General features: G+C 36.9%; 1 protein-coding gene across 5 annotated transcripts in view; it reads left to right on the plus strand.

The window, feature by feature from the left end:
* The first annotated feature begins 1,447 nt into the window (after positions 1–1,447).
* The window catches only part of LOC124953118, a 71,383-nt gene continuing 54,316 nt past the window's right edge, over positions 1,448–18,514 (plus strand). Inside the window, exons 1-2 of one of the 5 annotated variants that reach the window (XM_047504047.1) lie at positions 1,448–2,203; positions 3,341–6,673. In XM_047504047.1, coding sequence (XP_047360003.1) covers positions 6,507–6,673 — 167 coding nt within the window. In that variant the 5' untranslated portion in view covers positions 1,448–2,203; positions 3,341–6,506. Of the gene's footprint in view, positions 6,674–18,514 lie in introns of all 5 variants that reach the window. The other 4 variants (XM_047504048.1, XM_047504049.1, XM_047504051.1 and 1 more) reach the window with 4 other exon arrangements.

The following is an 18,514-nucleotide window of genomic DNA, read 5'->3' on the forward strand; positions in this document are numbered from 1 at the left end:
CATGTTCTTGGCCATGTAAAAACTCTCCCATCTCCAAAAAAAAAAAAAAAAAAAAACAAGAAAAGGAAAGAAAAAAGGAAGAAAATAAAAAAAAAAGAAAAAAGAAAAAGAAATCATACGTCCCTTATATTTCTCCATCCAACCACCACCCCAAAGAGAATGATCATCAGGTGACTCCGAAATGAAACGTTTGAGAAAGAAATGAGATAGTAGAGAAAAAAGAAAGAGAAAATAGAAGAAGAAGAAGAAGAAGATTTGTGATTCGCGTATGTTATTGTACGTTGATGGTACATCCATTTGCGACCATTAGAGACGAGAATTATTAATTTTGCTTATGTCTGCGTAAAGGGCGCTTCGAAATCAACAAAACGGCCGACGGTCGTTGTCCGTCGTCCTTCGGACGACATAAATATTTTTTCACCATGTATATGTACATATATATATATATATATATATACATATGCATATATGTATGTATGCACGCATATACGTATGCATGTATGGATGTATGTATGCATATATGCATATATGTATATATGTATATATGTAAAATAATCCCAAAGATCCTTCTTCCTTTTTCATAAAAAACTAAAACTAAAAAAAAAAGAAAAAAGAAAGAAAGAAAGAAAGAAAAAAAAAAGGAAGAAGACGCGTCCAAGAACGACGCTCGGCGAAGGATAAAAGAGACTAAGAAGGACGAGGAAGAGGAGAAGGAGGGGAAGGAGGAGAAGACGAAGAAGAAGAAGAAGAAGATACGTGCTCTTTCGCGCAGAATCATATCAGCGAGGTCGTTCGCGGCATTTAATATCCTCGCGATGGTCTCCTTTAGCGAGATCAAGTCCAAAAACTATGACGTCGATCATGAAAAAAAGGATGTAGGAAGAGAATAAGACGAAGATGAAGACAACGATGATGACGACGACAATGATTTTTACGATACTTTAGGAAATATTTTTTCTTTTCTTCTTTTTCTTCTTTTCGTAGAAATATGTATAGATATGTGCCTAAGGAATAACTCGAAATGATGACGACGATGATAATAATGATGATGATGATGATGATGATGATGATGATGATAATGATGATGATCATGATATACGTAACGCGAATCGCAAAAGCGCCGACAGCGGCCCCTTTCTCGCGGTATTCCGCGAGACGAAGGAAACGTCATCCAACGGTCGGTCGTCGTTGGTCGATCGATCGGAGAGCGCGTGCCTCGATTTACCATCGATCGGTGACGATCGATCCGTTACGCTGTTCCTCGGGAGCGTTGCGAAGCAAGCTAGATAGAGACAGAGATAGAGATGGAGATAGAAGGAAAGAGAGAGAGAGAGAGAGAGAGAGAGAGAGAGAGAGAAGGAAAGTGCAAAAGAGATAGAGAGAAACAAAGATGGAGAGTATACGCGAAATCGAGAGAGAGAGAGAGAGAGAGAGAGAGACAAAGAGGATGTAGAGAGTGAGAGAGAGAGAAAAAGAGAGACAGAAATAAAGAAAGAAAAGGACGTAAAGAGCGTTTTCAGTGAAGAGCGAGCGAGCTAGAGAGAGAGAAAGAGAGGGATAGAGATAGAGTTAGTGGTAGGTGGTCTAAGAGGGGCGGGGGAGGAGGAGCAGCGCCGGGCAAAGCGTCGGCGGCTCTGTAGCCGGCGTCGCCGCAGGCTCCGTCGTAGCCGAGCGTGCGCGAAGGCGAACGAGCGCCTACGGAAACGTGCGAACGGCGAGGTTCGTGCTGCCGAACGAGCGGAACGGTCAGGCAGTGCGGTGCCGACTCTTGCTGCCGCGGCGGTCGCGGATTTTGCGGCTTTGCGAGAGAGAGAGAGTGTGTGTGCGTGCGCGCTCGCGCGTGTTTACACGACTCGAGAGAGACAGAGAGAGAAAGAGTGGGTGGGTGGGTAGTGCGAAGAAGTGAGAAAAAGATAGATAGACAGAGAGAGAGAGAGAGAGAGAGAGAAAGAAGGAAAGCAAGAGAGAGAGAGAGAGAGAGAGAGAGAGAGAGAGTGGAAGAAGAGAGAGAAAGAGAGAGAGAGAGAGGGGTGATAAAAAGGGAGGAGAACAAAATCGAAACGTGTGTGACGTCGTGTGTGTTATCCGTGTATGTGTATATATATATATATATATATACACGTATATATATATATATGTGTGTGTGGGGAAATATGTGCGTATGTGGTGTCGTCTCCTCGGCACGAGGATCATCATTGACGTGGTAAAAAAGAGAGCGTTATCGAATCCCTGATAATATAAACCATTAGCTAAAAGTTTCGACCAATTCGATACTCTTAGATATTCGAATTATTTCTCTTCTCTACATAACTCTCGTGAACCCATAGAGGAATATAGTGTGATATATATATATATATACACACACAAAGAGACACACATATATATATACATATACATACATATATATATATATATAAAGAGAGAGAGAGAGAGAGAGAGAGAGAGAGAGAGAAAGAGAGAGAAGAAGAGAGAAAGAGGGAGTGTGATAGCAGAAACGAACGAGATCGTCGAGTGCGAAGAGATATCGCACCGTTGACGAAGCGCTGCTCCGTCCGGGGCGTGGGTGCATCATCGCGCCGCCGGTTCACGTCACACGGCCGACGACGACCACCGACGGGCCCCAGGAATACAACATACAACAAATATACACATAAACATACACACACACACACAAGCATACACGCGAACGTATCACCGAGATCGACATATAATAATATAACCGCAGAGAAAAGCTGCTGCCCCCCTTCCCTCCACCCCCTCCCCTCCTCCGTCGTCGCCTGCTCTCTTCTCGGTTCTACTATTACTTACTAACTATACTACTACTACTGCTACTACTTCTTCTTCTTCTTCTTATTATTATTATTGTTATTATTATTATCATCATCATCATCATCATCGTCATCGTTGTCGTCGTCGTCCTCGTCGTTGTCTTCGTCGTCATCGTCATCTTTACGAAACACGACTGTTCTTTTCTCTACGGTGTTATAATTAATAATAATAATAATAATATAATAATAACTTTATCATCGTTCGTCGTTGTCTCCTCGTCGTCCTCTTCGTCATTGTCATCATCGTCATCGTCATTGTCGTCGTCGTCGTCGTCGTCATTGTCGTCGTCGTCGTCGTCGTCATCATCGTCAACCTCTCTCTCTCACATTGTACAATCCTAATTGAAAATTAATCGTAATTCGAGTAAATCGTAATTCCGACATAAGACGTCCAGTCGACGAGCATCCCTCTCTTATTATTATTATTATTATTATTATTATTATTATTATTATTATTATTATTCTTGTTATTATTATTATTATTATATTATTATTATTATTATTGTATCAAGAAAGGCGCTTCGAGCTTCTCCGTCCAATTCGTCGTTTATCGTCGTTCATCGATTGCTATAAAAAAATAAGGAAGAAGAAGAAGAACAACATAACAACAACAACAATAACAACAACAACAACAACAACAACAACAACAACAAGAGTAACAATCGAAGGAACAATTTGAAAGAAAAAGAAAAGGAAACTCAAAAATAAGAAGGAACTGTTACTGTGACCGTTGTGCGATTGTGTGATAGGCTGATAGATTGAAAAATTTATTAGGAAAGTTGTTACAGTGGATAAAAGAACAACAACAATAACAATAACAACTACGTCTTTCATTCGGTCTAATCCCCTTCGTCTTTTCTCAATAATCCTTGATTTTATTGGTGATAACAAATTTCTTTTTTTTTTTCTTCCTTTCTTTTTCCTTTTTTTCCTCACATATATATATATATATATATATATATATATAAATATAAATTTAAATATATATATATATATACGCACATACATATACATACCACACGAACATATATACATATGTATATGTGTGTATATATATATATATATGCTTCTTTGTCACCCTTCTTCCAAACCATCCCTTTAATCCTTTGCCATCACCTTACCCGTGCCGGATAGACGTAATAATATTTGAAGATAATAAATAACGGAAGAGAAGAAACGAATATTAGAGAATAGAGAAGAGAAGAAGAAGAAGAGAAGAAGAAGAAGAAGAAGAAGAAGAAGAAGAAGAAGAAGAAGAAGAAGAAGAAGAGAATTCAAGAACGGAGAAGTGGAGTGGCAATCTCGTTCGTTGCTCCGTCGGACGTGTACTTGGAGTGTCAACTACACGCATACATATATACATACATATACACCTAGAAAGAAAGAGAGAGAGAGAGTACGGAAAGATCGTGTATATACCGGGTGTCCCGAAAAATTCTACCCGATCGATTTTTTCCTAAAAATTTTCATAAAAATAGTGTTTCGTGCGTGTGCGTTCGTGCGCGCTTATGCGCGCGCGCCTGTGTATATAGTCGCTGTAACAAGAAGGAAAAAGAAAAAAAAAAGCGTATATAATGACGACGACAAAAAGGACGATGAAAGGAGAAAGGACGAATCCTAAGACGACGTCGAGGACGACGACTACTAGGAGGACGAAAACATCATCGAAAACATCGACGAGCTCTAGGGGTCTCGATTGAAGCACCCCCTCCCTTCCCCAACCCTCTCCCACCTCCCGAAGAAAAGAATAAATTAATAAATAAAAAAAGAAAGAAGAGAGAGAGAGAGAGAGTGAGAGAGAGAGAGAGAGAGAAAAAGAGAAGAAAAAAAAAACTTTCAACGAACTACGTGAGGATTATATTTTTTTTTATCCACCAAAGGGGAGGAGAGAGAGAATATAGAAGAAAGGATCTTCTCCCCCTATCCTCATCACCCCTTTCCTCCTCCTCCTCCTCCTCCTCCTCGCCCTCCCCCTGTTTGTACGAACAACACACACACACATACGCGCGCGCTCTTCTACCCCCACAACACCCCCGGCCCACCGGCCAACCGGCCCACTGGTCAACCGGCCCACCGGTTCGGACGTACCGAGGGGATTAATCTTCAATATAACAAACCAAGTGGAAAAAGAAGAGATCTATTGAAGGGAAAAGAGTGTGATCTATAGAAGAAGATCTATAGAAGGATTTATAATAATTATAATAATAATAATATATTATATATATATATATATATAATATAAATATAGACAGAACGAGATAGGTTGAACGTTAGTAGTAATAATAATAATAGTAAAAAAAAAAAAAAAATAAATAAAAATAAAAAAAAGGAGGGAGAAAAAAGTAAAAAGGAAGGAAGAAAGGAACGAAAGAGAAATTAAAAAGAAAGAAGTTAAAAGAAGATTAGGAGAGGGAGAGAGAGAGAGAGAAAGAGAAGGGAACAAAAAGAAAAAAAAATAAGAGAAGAAGATCGTCGCGTAGTCGACGGCGACCGAACGGATCGCAACACCGTCGGTCCCGTCGCCGCGACGGAAGAAGGAGTCTCACGACGCACACAGAAACACACGGAACACGGGCCACCGATAGAAAGTCAGACAGAAAGACAGACGGACATTATCTATCGTCTGTGTCGTCTGTGTCGTCGTCATTGTCCTACGTACGTATACGTACTCGTTGCGACGGCCGTGTGATTGCTGGTAGTAGTGTCAGTTGGTGCTCTACTAGCAGAAAGGAGTATTAGTATTAGTACTAGTACTAGTGGTAGTATCAATAGTGCTACTGCTACTGCTGGTGGTGGACGTGGACGTGGTCGTCGTGGTAGTGGTGGTGTTGGTAGTGGTGGTGGTGGTGGTGGTGGTGGTGGTGGTGGTGGTCGTAGTAGTATTAGTATTAGTAACAGCAGCAGCAACAGCAGCAGGAGGAGTAGTAGTAGTAGTAATAGTAGTAGTAGTAGTAGTAGTAGTTGCGGTGGTGAAGCAGCGATCGTTACTAGCCCGAGCAACGCCAAGAGCATCGTCGTCGTCTCGTGGAGTAGCGCGACAGTGGCAGCGTCGCCAGGAGAAATTGTAGTAGTTGTAGTAATAGTAACTGCTGTGGTGGTGGTGGTGGTGGTGGCAATAGTGGTGGTGGAAGTAGTAGAGGAAGAAGAAGAAGAAGAAGAAGAAGAGATAGAAGAAGAGGAGAAGGAGAAAAAGGAAGAAGAGAAGGAAGAAGAGGGAGGAGGAAGAGGTGAGATTGGAGGTGGTGATCAAGAAGGAAAAGGAAAAAATATTAAGAGAGAAAGAAAGATAGAGGAAAAGAGAAAGAATAGTGTGATAGTATTATTTCGTCAAGAAGAAACAGAAAGACGAAAAAGAGGAGGAGGAGGAGGAGGAAGGAGAAGAAGAAGAAGAAGAAGAGTAAGTGGAGGTGGGCTTTCCACGGATCCGGTCCGTCGGTTGGTGGTCATCGAAGTTAACCTCGACGAAGGTTCTTCACGAAGAAAAAGGACCGTTCTCGAGGAAGATAAAAAGGAGGTAGAAGAACCGAAGGAGGAAGAAGAAGAAGAAGAAAAAGGAAGGAAGGAAGGAAGGAAGAGGAGGTGGAGTAGTAATAGTGAAGGGGGAGGAGGAGGAGGAGGAGGAGGAGGTGAAATATCCTCATCGCGGTTTTCCCCGCGTCAGAGATCTCTTCAGAGAGTATGCAGGTGGCAACGCTGTTCAGGGAGAGCGCCACCCTGCTGGGTGCCTCCACCTTGGATCCCCCGCAGACTCACCACCATCAGTCCGTGCATCAGCAACAGCAGATCCAGCAACAGCATGCCGCCGACTTGCATCTCGGTCACCACATGCAACATCACTACAAGATGTAAGTTTCTCTCTATCTATCTATCTCACTATCTCACTATTTCCCTCCTTCGACCAATCTCCCCCACCTTTTCTCTTCTTTCTCAACCAACCCTCCTCTCCCTTTTTTCTCCGCTCCATCACTCATTCTCTCTCTCTCTCTCTTTCCCTCCTGTCGCCCATCCGCCTGCCCGCCCGCCCCCTCCTCTTCACCCCCTACCCACCCATTCCTTTTTCTTATCTAGATCCACGCTATTGCACCCTAGAGTAGAACCAAGGACAAAGCTTATTGTTATTATACCATAGTATTTACTTATTTTCTAGAACTGTTGTTCTTATAAACCTCGTTATATCCTTTCGATGATTTTCTCGAAGAGGATCAAACGTCATGTATATGAATATATATACATACACACACACACACACACACACAAACATATATATATATATATACACGCATATCTTATCTATCCACTTTTACTTTCTACTTATTCCGGAGGGACGCGGCGATTCGTTAAGCATGCGAGCACGTCTTATTAAAAATTCTCGCGATGTCAGGTGACGCATAACGCAGTGGTCACGTGGTATCGAACTTTTAAGAAAGAAACATGGCGCCGACTACGATCGTCCATTCGTCTATCTTTAAAAGAAACGAATGGTTCTCGTTGACAACCAAGGGAACAAATGTTTCTCTCTCTTTCTCTCTCTCTTTCTCTCTTTCTCTCTCTCTCGATTATTTATCGTATCGCACAAATACCTTATTATTACTTCATTACTAAATAACAATGAAAACGATATATATATATATATATAAAGAGAGAGAGAGAGAGAGAGAGAGAGAGAGAGAGAGAGAGAGAGAGAGAGAGAGAGAGAGAGAGAGAGAGAGAGAGAGAGAGAGAGAGAGAAACACGTGCAGTGGTGGTATCGATCAATTTACCACAATCCACGTTGTTTCCGAGACACGTTCTTGTTTATGTCATCGCGCGCAAACGAATTTGCAAAACGTAATATATCCTATGTATCCACGTAGATGATATTTACATCTTTTTAATTCGTCCTTTTGTTTAACACGTTGGTAAATAATATTTGCTATGCGCTTACGCTTCCCGGAATTCTATATCGGCCATTTTACATTTTCACGTTAAATGACACATATCGTAAGAAGGTACTATATTCGAGAAGAAAGAAAGAAAAAGAAAATACTTCCTTTTATATATTGATAATTTAAGATAAAGGGAAGAGGAGAAAAGAAAAAAGATGATTTATTATATTATAGGATGACCCAAAAGTTTCTATTATTCCTCGTAGGATTTTATAATCTGACGAAGAAGAAGAAAAAAAAAAAAGAAAAGAAAAAAAATTGACCACAATCTCTTACTTCGTTGATCAGTATTTTTAGATTAATTAATAAATAATAAATATTTTCTCAAAAGGAACGGTCGACAAAGCTTATATGAATATTTCGATCGTTATTAAATAATTAAATGTCAGGATTACGTAAGGATTATTGACTCGCTTATATTAAATACTTTATTAATTGTAAATAATTATCTATCAAGATCTGTTAAAAATATTTGTAAAAATATTTCAAAATACCAACTGTAACACCCACCTCTATGCCGCCTACTTTACGAATAAATAAAAAAAAAATCAAAATTGATCTCGAAGAATCGTTAAACTGTGATTTGTCCAAAATCATTTGGCAAATTTTTTTTCACGGACTCCTCGTCCATACATCGTCCGCCCCGTATGAAAAAAATTTTGGACGAAAGGAAAAGAAAAAAGGAAAAGAAAAAGAAAATGAAGTTATTACGGTGTTGGTATCGTCGAAAATCGCGCCGAGATAAAAATGTTCCACGATGCTCGTTCTCTCTCTTTCTATTCGTTCTGTGACACATAGTAGTGTCAAAAGAAAGAAAGAAAGAGAAAATGAAAAAGAACAAGAAAAAGAAAAAGGAAAAAAATAAAAAGAAAACAAAAAAAAAAAAAGAAGAAAAGAAAACATAAGAAAAAGTTTCTCCGAAGTTTTCAACGAAATAATGTTGGGTATAGGTGTATCTATCTATATATATATACACACACACACACACACACACACACACACACACACACATAGAGGTGGTACGTGTAAAAGAACGTGGATATAGAACAAAAGAAAGAAAAAAAAACCAAGGGGCAAAGAAAGGGAGGAAGGTGGAAGGGTAAGAGGGATGAGGGAGAGAGAAAGAAAGAGTGAGCTAAGGGTGGAGGTGGAAGGGGTAGGAAAAAAAATGTAAACGCGAAAAGCACGTGGCGCGGGAGGCCTTTTGGCGCGGTATAAAGGAAAGGATGAGTTAGAACGAGACGGGGATAGATATATAAAGAGAGAAAAAAGGAGAGAAGGAGAAGAAGAAGAAATGGGCAGGGAGAGAGGGAGGGAGGGAAGGAGAGAGAGAAGGAAAGAGAAAGAGTTATAAAATATAATAAAAGAAAAGAAAAGGATGGCGAATACACGCGCGAGCCACGTGTCGCAGATAAATCCTCGGAGGATAAATCGAGCTTATCAATAAGATCGCTTTAGGAGTCTACGATCGTTTCCTTTCTCTCTCTCTCTCTCTCTCTTTCTCTTTCTTTTTTTTGCTCTATAGTTCTCTCTTTTTATCTATCTATCCATCCATCTATCTATCTCTATCTCTATCTGTCTGTATCTCTCTATCTCTCTTTTTCATCTTACTTCGCGCATTTCTTTCTTATATCTTTTTGGTTTTGCTGAATCCTTCTCACCTTTTTCTTTTCTTTTTCTTTCTTTTTTTTTTTCTTTCCTTCTTTCTTTTTCTTTGCTCCTTCTTCTCTTCTCTTTTTTTTCTTTTTTTTTTTTATTTATTTATTTATTTATTTATTTATTTATTTCTTTAATTTTTTCCTTTTTCTTCTACTCTACCATATTCGGGCACAGTGCCGACCAACAAGTTATTCATGTATTCCATAACTTTGGAATACATGAATAAACTAACTCACATTCGTCGTAGTCGTAGTCATAGTTATAGTCATAACCGATGAACCTGTATTTTTCGATACAACCGATTCGAGAACGTTTAGGGTTATATGAAAGGAAAAGAAATAGAGAGCGAAGAGAGGAATGAGTCTCGATGTGTCGTTTAGCTTATAGAAGACATTTAAAAGAGATCTCTCTCTCTCTCTTTTTTTGTGAGTGCGTTGATCGTTTTCACCAGTCGTAAAAAAAAAAAAAAAAAAAATTGGTGAAAGCGGCCATACATACTCTATTATATAATATCTTAATTTCGTGTTATCATCGAATTTAGTTACATCTTGGAGCTCAAAGTAAAAATTTTGGGGGCAGAGAGAGGGGGACTGAATGACACCATGTTTTAATTGACAAATAAAATTTGACGTAGAAAAAAAGGAAACAATTATTTTCATGTAATTCGATTGTAATATTTGAAGGTAATTACTCGTACGAAAAAAAAAAAAAGAAACAAAAAAACGAAAAAGCAGTATCAAGATTGTTCTATTATATTCGATTATTTCGATTAAATTTTTTATTCTGAATAAATTTGATATATTAATGATGGAGTCTGAAGAAAAAGAAGATATTAAAGAAATATGGCGTCTTAATGGCGCCTAATTTCAACTTCAAATAAAATTCGAGATAAACATAAAAATTTCGAGATAACAATCAAAATTACGCTGTATTATTACTTCATCATCATTTTTTAATTTTTTATTCTACTTCATGAATTTAAAATATTAAATCGCGAAGGGAGAATAGAAAAAAGGAAAACGAAAGAAGAAAAAAAAAACATGACGACCTAATGGCGTCTAGTTCCAATTCCAAGTAAAATTCTTTCCTTTTTCTCTCTCTCTTTCTCTTTCTTTTTCTTTCTGAAGAGAGGGAAAGTAAGTCGATTGAATCAAACACGGGTGGCGTTAGAATCGGGATGATATCCTTTGGAATTCCACGACCTTCCTCAATCTTAACGGACGAAAGAAATTCTTCCGTCGTTCGTTCGATGAAACTCCTTGGAAAAAAGTTCTGGTGACCTGAGTCTCCATTAGGGTCTAAGGATTCACACTTTTCTGGATCACCATTCAAATCGATCATCATTTCTAAGCACGCTTTCGAATATCAATCGCTATTTCAAAATGCAAGGAGCACGTTATCTATGTGATATATATATATATATACAATATATATAATATATATATATATATATATATATATATATATATAAGTATATATGTATCTAATGTATATTTGATTATTATCGTTCTAACATGACCCTGACCTTCCTATCGTTTGGTGCATCCGTCGAGTAAAACAAGTCGTGAGTTTGTTCTCAAAGCCTTTCTATGTTTCATTTTTGTATATTTTGTAGGTTTTCTTTCTCCTTCTTCTTTTTTTTTTTCCTTTTTTATTATTATTATTATTATTATTATTATTATTAATTAATTAATTAATTAATTAATTTGTTTATTCCTTTTTTCTTTTGTTTCTATTTTCTTGGATGATGAATTTTATATGTACCATAGAAAAATGATAAATATTCGGGAACGGAAAAGAAAAAATGTTTTAATAGATTAGCCAACAAAAAGTGAGGTTATAATAGAAATATATATTTGCGCGTATGTATATTCAATTACTTGTATCTTTGTTTATTTATTTATTTATTTATTCCTCATTTCTATTTTCTTGGACGATATGAATTATATTGAAATACATAATAATTAAAAATAAAGCAAAAAGGTCCGATGAAGTAATTAAAAAAAAAAAAAAAAAAAAAAAAAAAATGAGTTTGTAATAGAAATATATTATGTGTCTATTTGTCTCTCTCTCTCTCTCTCTCTGTTTCTCTCTCTCTTCCCCTCTCTTTATTTTTTTACAAAAACGACGAATTCTTTCAGCAATTATATTCGGAAGGGAAAAAAAGACAAGTTGTAATAAATACGGAAGAAAAAAAAGTTAGATTATATTCAGAAGGGAATATATGCCCTTGCTGGATACACATACACACACACGCGTATGTATCAACAATGTATGAAATTGGCGCGAAAATTTAAAATTCGGTTACTCGATCCCGATTATCGGAGTTTCCTGTACTCCCACGACGCTCGATTCTAAATAAATAAATAAATATATATATGTATATACATACATACATATATACATAAATACATACATACATACATACATATATATATATATATATATATATATATATATATATATTCGCCTTTCTTTTCTCGCTTATATATATATATATATATATATATATATATATATATATATATATATATATATAAACGAGATGTAAAAAGAAGAAAATAGTCGATAGGTGGTACGGAAGGAAAGAGTTTTTAAAAGTCAGCTCCTCGGACGTGCGTAAATCGCGAGAAGACGCGTTTCAGCGCGGGCGAGAAGTCTTTCTCTCTTTCTCTTTTCTCTCTCTCTCTCTCTCTCTCTCTCTCTCTTTCTCTCGTAAGCCTTCTCTTATTTTTATTTTAGCTCGAAGCAAATACCGAGACAAGGGGAAGGGGGAAGGAGGGGCGAAGGCGGTGGCGAGGGGTGGTGGCGGGGGCGGGGGGAGAGGAAGAGAAAGGAGTGAAGTGAAGAGAAGAGAAGAGAAGAGAAGAAGGAGGTGCACGATGAGGAGGAGTAAAAGGAGGAAGTAGAGGAGGAGGAGGAGGAGGAGGAGGAAACAGAAACTGTTCGCTGGTGCGTGAGCGTGTACGTAAGAGCGAGTGAAACAGACTGATAGTTGGAGAAGAGGAAAGAGTGAGATAGAAAGACAAAGAGAGAGAGAGAGAGAGCGAGAGAGAGAGAGAGAGAGAGAGAGGGAGAGAGAGAGGTGGAAGAGGCGGAGGTGGATGAAAAAAGGCAGAGAACGACGAAGCGAACGGCCAGCCGAAGAGAGCCGCTCATCCAACGAGCTCTCTTCTCTCTCTCTCTCTCTCTTTCTCTCTCTTCCTCTCCCTCTCCCTCTCCCTATACTCTCTTCTCTTCTCTTCTTGTCTCTTTTCCTCTCGTTCATAGTGCTCACGCGTACCACGGTTTCGTAACACGCGTCTCCTTCCTTTTCTCGAATACATTCCTCCTCTGCACCTCTCACCACCGTACCTCTCGAACCATCCTCCTCTTGCTCTTCCCACCTCCTTTACCTCCTCCTCCTCCTCGTCCTTCTCTTCCTTCTCCTCATCCTTCTCTTTCTTCTCTTTCTATCTTTCTAGTCCTCCCTCTTTCTCTCTCTCTCTCTCTCTTTTTCTCTCTCTCGCTCTCTCATCGCTCCTCCCCCTCACCCCTTTACTCGCTCTATCTCTCACTCGCTCGCTCCCTCGCTACTTGCTTACTTGCTCGCTCACTCTATTCAATATAACCTATACAGCACACAGACTGCAGGTCGTTTCAAAAGTCTGCTCGACCGACTCCCAACTCTATCGTACAACCTACTACTACTTCTTCTTCTTCTTCTTCTTCTTCTTCTTCTTCTTCTTCTTCTTCTTCGTCTTCTTCTTCTTCTTCTTTTTCTTCTTCTTCTTCGATCGTTTTTCATCGGTAAAAGAATAAAAAAATAAGAAGAAAAGGAGAAACGAGAGAAGAAAAAAAGAAAAGGAAAAAGAATGTAAATTAAGAGCATCTACTTTTTTTGATTACTCATTATTACATCGGCAAAGTTTTAAATATTAACTACTTTGGAAATAAATCGTACGGTGTTAGGTTATGTTTTGACTCCAACAGTAATACCAATATTACTATTACTATTATTACTAGTGCTGCTACTCCTTTTGTCCTTATTATTTCATTAGCGAAAAGAATAAGAACGAGAGGAAGAAATAAAGGTAAAATAAAAGCCGACGAGATATCTACTTTTTCGTTAGGTAAATTGTAAGAAATTACGGGCGTATCGTTCGCTGTTTTTTTTTTTTCTTTTCTTTCTTTTTTTCTATCTTACGTTTCGCTAACTATTACTTTCCCTCCATCCTCTCCTCGAATCTTTTATTAGTGAAAACAAAAAAGAGAGAGAGAAAGGAAGAAAGAAAGAAAGAAAGAAACAAGACGTTTACTATTTCTCATTACTCTTCATTTCATTAGGTATTTTATTAATATGAAATTAATTTTATTAATAAGTAAAACGTCCGGTGTTCATTTGTTTGTTTTCTTTTTTATGTTTTTCTCTTTCTTTATTTTTTTATTTTTTTTTTTTTTTTACGTCACTTTCGTTCCCCTACTTCGACTTTACTACTCTTCCTTTCATTACTTCATTAGTGAAAACAAAGAAGAAGAAAAACAGAAGAAAAACAGAAGAAAAAATTATTACTCGTTCTCATTACTCCTTATTTTATTAGCAATGTTATTATTACATTAAGTAATTACTTACGATGTAAATCCACAATTCACTGTTATGTTATGTTATGTTATGTTATGTTGTGTTGTGTTGTGTTATGTTATGTTATTCTTAGAGATTACTTCACTTAATGACGATTTCTTATCTAATTGACTACTTCTTTTGTTTCCTTCTGTTCTGTTCTGTTGTTTTTGTTTTTGTTTTTGTTTTTTTTTTTTCTTTACGCTCGTAAATATTAAGACAGAAGCCCGACGACGAAGTTTTTAGTTCTCTTTTAATTATTCTTTCTTCTTTTTCTCTCTCTCTCTCTCTTTCTCTTTCTCTCTTTCTTCATTCTTTATTTCATCTTTTTCCATTTCTTTTTTTTTATGTATGTAAGAAAAATATGTAATCGTCACACAACAACGCGTAATAGAATCATTAGAGATTTCTTATCTAATCGACAAATTTTTTATGTCTATTTGCGTTTGCAAACATTCAAAGATAGAAGCTATTGTCGAAGATTTTTTTTTTCTTTTTTTTTTCTTGATTTTTTTTCTGTTTTTTCTCTTTCCTTTTTCTTTTCTTTCTTTTTTTTTTTTGTGAAAGATTTAATCGAAAAGATCGAAGTAACGTAGATAGAATTGCTATTTGACAAATGAATAATAATTCCAGTTTTGATAGTAATAGTAATTTCATGGTCATGTCCTATATAACTAGATTGTAAAACGATTTAAACATTTACGATCTTGTTATTGTTCGACGTTTAAACGTGTATAATGTTCCTCTACTCGTAGGAGAGTTTAACAGATAGACAGATAGACAAATAAATAGATAGAAAGAGATGCGAAAAGAAAATATCCTTCGTCGTCTGCAATATCGTCGAATGATCGAACAATAATCACATAATTGCCAAATCGATCATCGAAAATGATCATTGTGATAAGAAACAACAACAAAAGAAGAGAAATACACAAAACAAAAATGTCCCTCCTTCCTCTCTTCTCTCGAAAAACCAAAAAAAAAAAAAAAGAATATTGGAACTGTCCTAGGGATTTTTTTTTTCCTTTCGTGTCTTTCTCTTATCTCTTCTTCTTTCACCGACAAAGCAAAGGTAGGAAAAAAAGCTTATGGGGGGAGGGGTTTTTTCGAAAGAGAAGGTTAAGTCGCATATAAGTATATATCGGAGGTTTTCGATAAACTTGTGTTATAAGTGATAAAGAAAAACAAGTTTCTCGTCCATTAATGTCGTTATCGTTATCGTTATCATCGTTATTATGAGTCTTAAAGATTCGAGAAAAGCGACGATGACGAGAGAGTATTTCGAGAGTTCTTACGAGTTTTGAATTTCAGAGTTGTCTCTGGTCTCTCTCTCTCTCTCTCTCTCTCTCTCTCTCTTTTTCTCTCTCTCTCTTTCTGGTGTCTGTAAAAATGTAAAAGGAATACCTCTCTTCTTTGGTACTTTGGTATCGCGATTTCGAAATACAACCTTCTCTTTCGCCCCACTCTTTTTCTCTCTCTCTCTCTCTCTCTCTCTCTCTCTCTCTCTCTCTCTCTCTCTCTCTCTACCTACCTATCTATCTATCTTTCTCTGTTACGCTCACAGTGTTGGTATATACCAATGGCTTCTTTCTCGTTATACGTTACGTTTCAAAAGTGACGGACCTAGTCAGTAGAGTAATGTTATTTATTGTGTATACGTCCTATCCTTAGAATTTCTTTTCTTTCTTAGGGATTTTGTTTTTATTTATTCTTTCTTTCCTTCTTTTTTCTTTTTCTTTTTCTTTTCTTTTTTTTTTTTTTTCTTTTTTAAATACTTTCTTATCCAAGGGCTTTAAACGCGATCAGATTGAATAATAATTGTAACGTTGAACGATTCTTCTCAAATATTACTTAAGTAACAGGCAAGCAAGACATGAGCTGCCGGTAATATCAACATCAGCATCAGCAATAACATCCAGCAATATATATATATATATATATATATATATATATATATATATACATACATACATACATACACACACACCAACACCAAAGATACCTAACTCAGCAGCCATCACCTAGAGAGTAGCCAACGTTTCGTACGAATTGCTAGGGGAAAAGAGAGAGAGAGAGAGAGAGAGAGAGAGAGAGAGAGAGAGAGAGAGAGAGAGAGCTCTGCGATTATTCCGGGCGCAAATTTATTTTTATCGGCCTGTACCGTCGGCCGCCTGACTGCCTGCCTGCCTGCCTGCCTGTTCTCTCTTCGCTCGGAAGCCCAGCGTTGCCGGACTACTAACTTTTTCTCCTTCATATTTCTTCCTCTCGAAACCTAATCGTTCTCTCTACTCTTGATAACTTTTATCAAATATACGTGTATGTATATATGCATGCATATATGCATGTATGTATGCGTATATGTATATACGTATGTGTATGTATGATTAGGTGTGTATGTATAAATACATGCGCACAATATTATATATTATATATATATATATATATATGTATATAAATAATAGAATACTTTCAATTATATACATATAACACACACACGCACACATGTATGTATGTATGTAAAGTATGTATATGTAATAATGTATCTTGTAATACTATATAGATATACAATAGCTTATTTATAATTATATAGATAAATTATAATTCTATATATAATTTTATATCTTGTAATAATATTTATATTATATAGAAATACTATACAGTATTAGACATATAGTATAAAAGTATTATATTATATATGTATATATTATATGCTCTCTCTCTCCCTCTCTCTCTTCCTCTCTCTCTTTCTCTCTCTCTTTCTTTCTATATATAAACACACATAGACACACAAAATAATATTATATGTTAGATAATACACATATATATACATATATATATATATATATGTAATATATAATAGAAAAATTTTGAAATTGATCTTTTCGTACGTTCTTTATTAAAAAAAGATTCACCATATTTAGCGATTAACTTACGTTATATTCTTATTTTAGCACTGTACGCAAAAGTATCGTAAACTTCTTCGGTAAGATTCGATCGTTTTCGTATATGTTCGTAACATCGGACCAGAAGATTTATCGCCGTGTGATATTTCTTACGGGTAGTGGCGATGGTGGTGGTGGTGGTGGTGGTGGTGGTGGTGGTGGTGGTGATGATGATGGTGATGGTGATGGTAGTGGTGGTGGTGGTGATGGTGGTGGTGGTGCCGCTGCTTCACGGTCACGTGACACGGGCCGAGAGACGAACAGCTGATGGTAATAGGTTAGGATCGGAAGATTATAAATAGACTACGTGTTCCAGAAATTAGATCATTGCTCTTCTTTCTCTCTCTCTCTCTCTTTCTTTCTTTCTCTCTCTCTCTCTCTCTTTCTTTCTCTCTCTCTCTCTCTCTCTCTCTCTCTCTCTCTCTCACACTCATTCACTCATTCTTTCTCTGTGTTTTTTGTTTTTTTATATTTAATAATATGAACGTAATCACTTATAAAAAGAGAGAAAATTATTATACAATGAAATCATGGTTATCCTCGCTTAACTGAAGAAAAAAAAATGAGATAAAAACAGCAATAAATATTTCCATAATTGCGTTAATATATTATAACGGAATAATTTATAGTTCGAAGATAACATATGTATATATGCACGCGTACCTGTATGAAAGGATAATTAGTTAGAAAGAAAAATAAAATAATAATAATAATAATAATAATTGTTTTTATTATTTTAACTTTGAAGATATAACAATAAAGGGAAAAAGAGGAAAAAAAAAAAAGAAAGAAATATTCTCGAAGTCATTAAATAAATAAAATGTGATTTACGGTTCGATCGTTAATATTACGCGGAGTTGAGCGGTATATAAAATTAGTATATGAATTAACCAAAAAGAAGAAAAAGGAAAGAGAGAGAAAAAAAATGAAAATATAAGCGTAATACGAAATGCGAAATGGTATGGCAACCGAGCGAAGTTCGCGAGGTTGGTGATTCTCAAGGTCATCGAAGTTTCGCGTAGCCGAATATTCGTGAGAGGAAGAGAAGCATATACATACAGAGAGCGAGTGAGTGAGCGCGCACGAGAGAGAGAGAGAGAGAGAGAGAGAGAGAGAGAGAGAGAGAGAGAGAGAGAGAGAGAGAGTAAGTGAGCGAGTGAGAGAGAGAGAGAGAGAGAGCTCCGTGCAAAGTCGTAACAACGCAAGCCAGCCATGCTTGCTTGCTTCTTCAGCCGGAACTCGTTCGTCTCTTTGCGAGATAAGAATATTCTTTCGGAAAATCATGGGAAATCTGGCAACCGTGTCTTCTTCTTCTTCTTCTTCTTCTTCCTCTTCTTCTTCCTTCTCCTCCTCCTTCGTAATGATCGTGCCGCGTATCTACTTTCTATTTCGTTGCTTTCATTTATTTATTTATTTATTTATTTATTTATTTATCTATTTTCCTTCTTATTTGATTTTTTCCAATTTCTTATCCACATTCAAGTAGACATTCGCCGATATTTTCGTCCGCTATCTTCTTTCGCTTCTTTTTTTTCTGCTCCGCCATTTTCTTCTGTTTCC

Source organism: Vespa velutina, chromosome 11 (genome assembly GCF_912470025.1).
Source record: "Vespa velutina chromosome 11, iVesVel2.1, whole genome shotgun sequence".
Classification (NCBI taxonomy): Eukaryota; Metazoa; Arthropoda; class Insecta; order Hymenoptera; family Vespidae; genus Vespa; species Vespa velutina.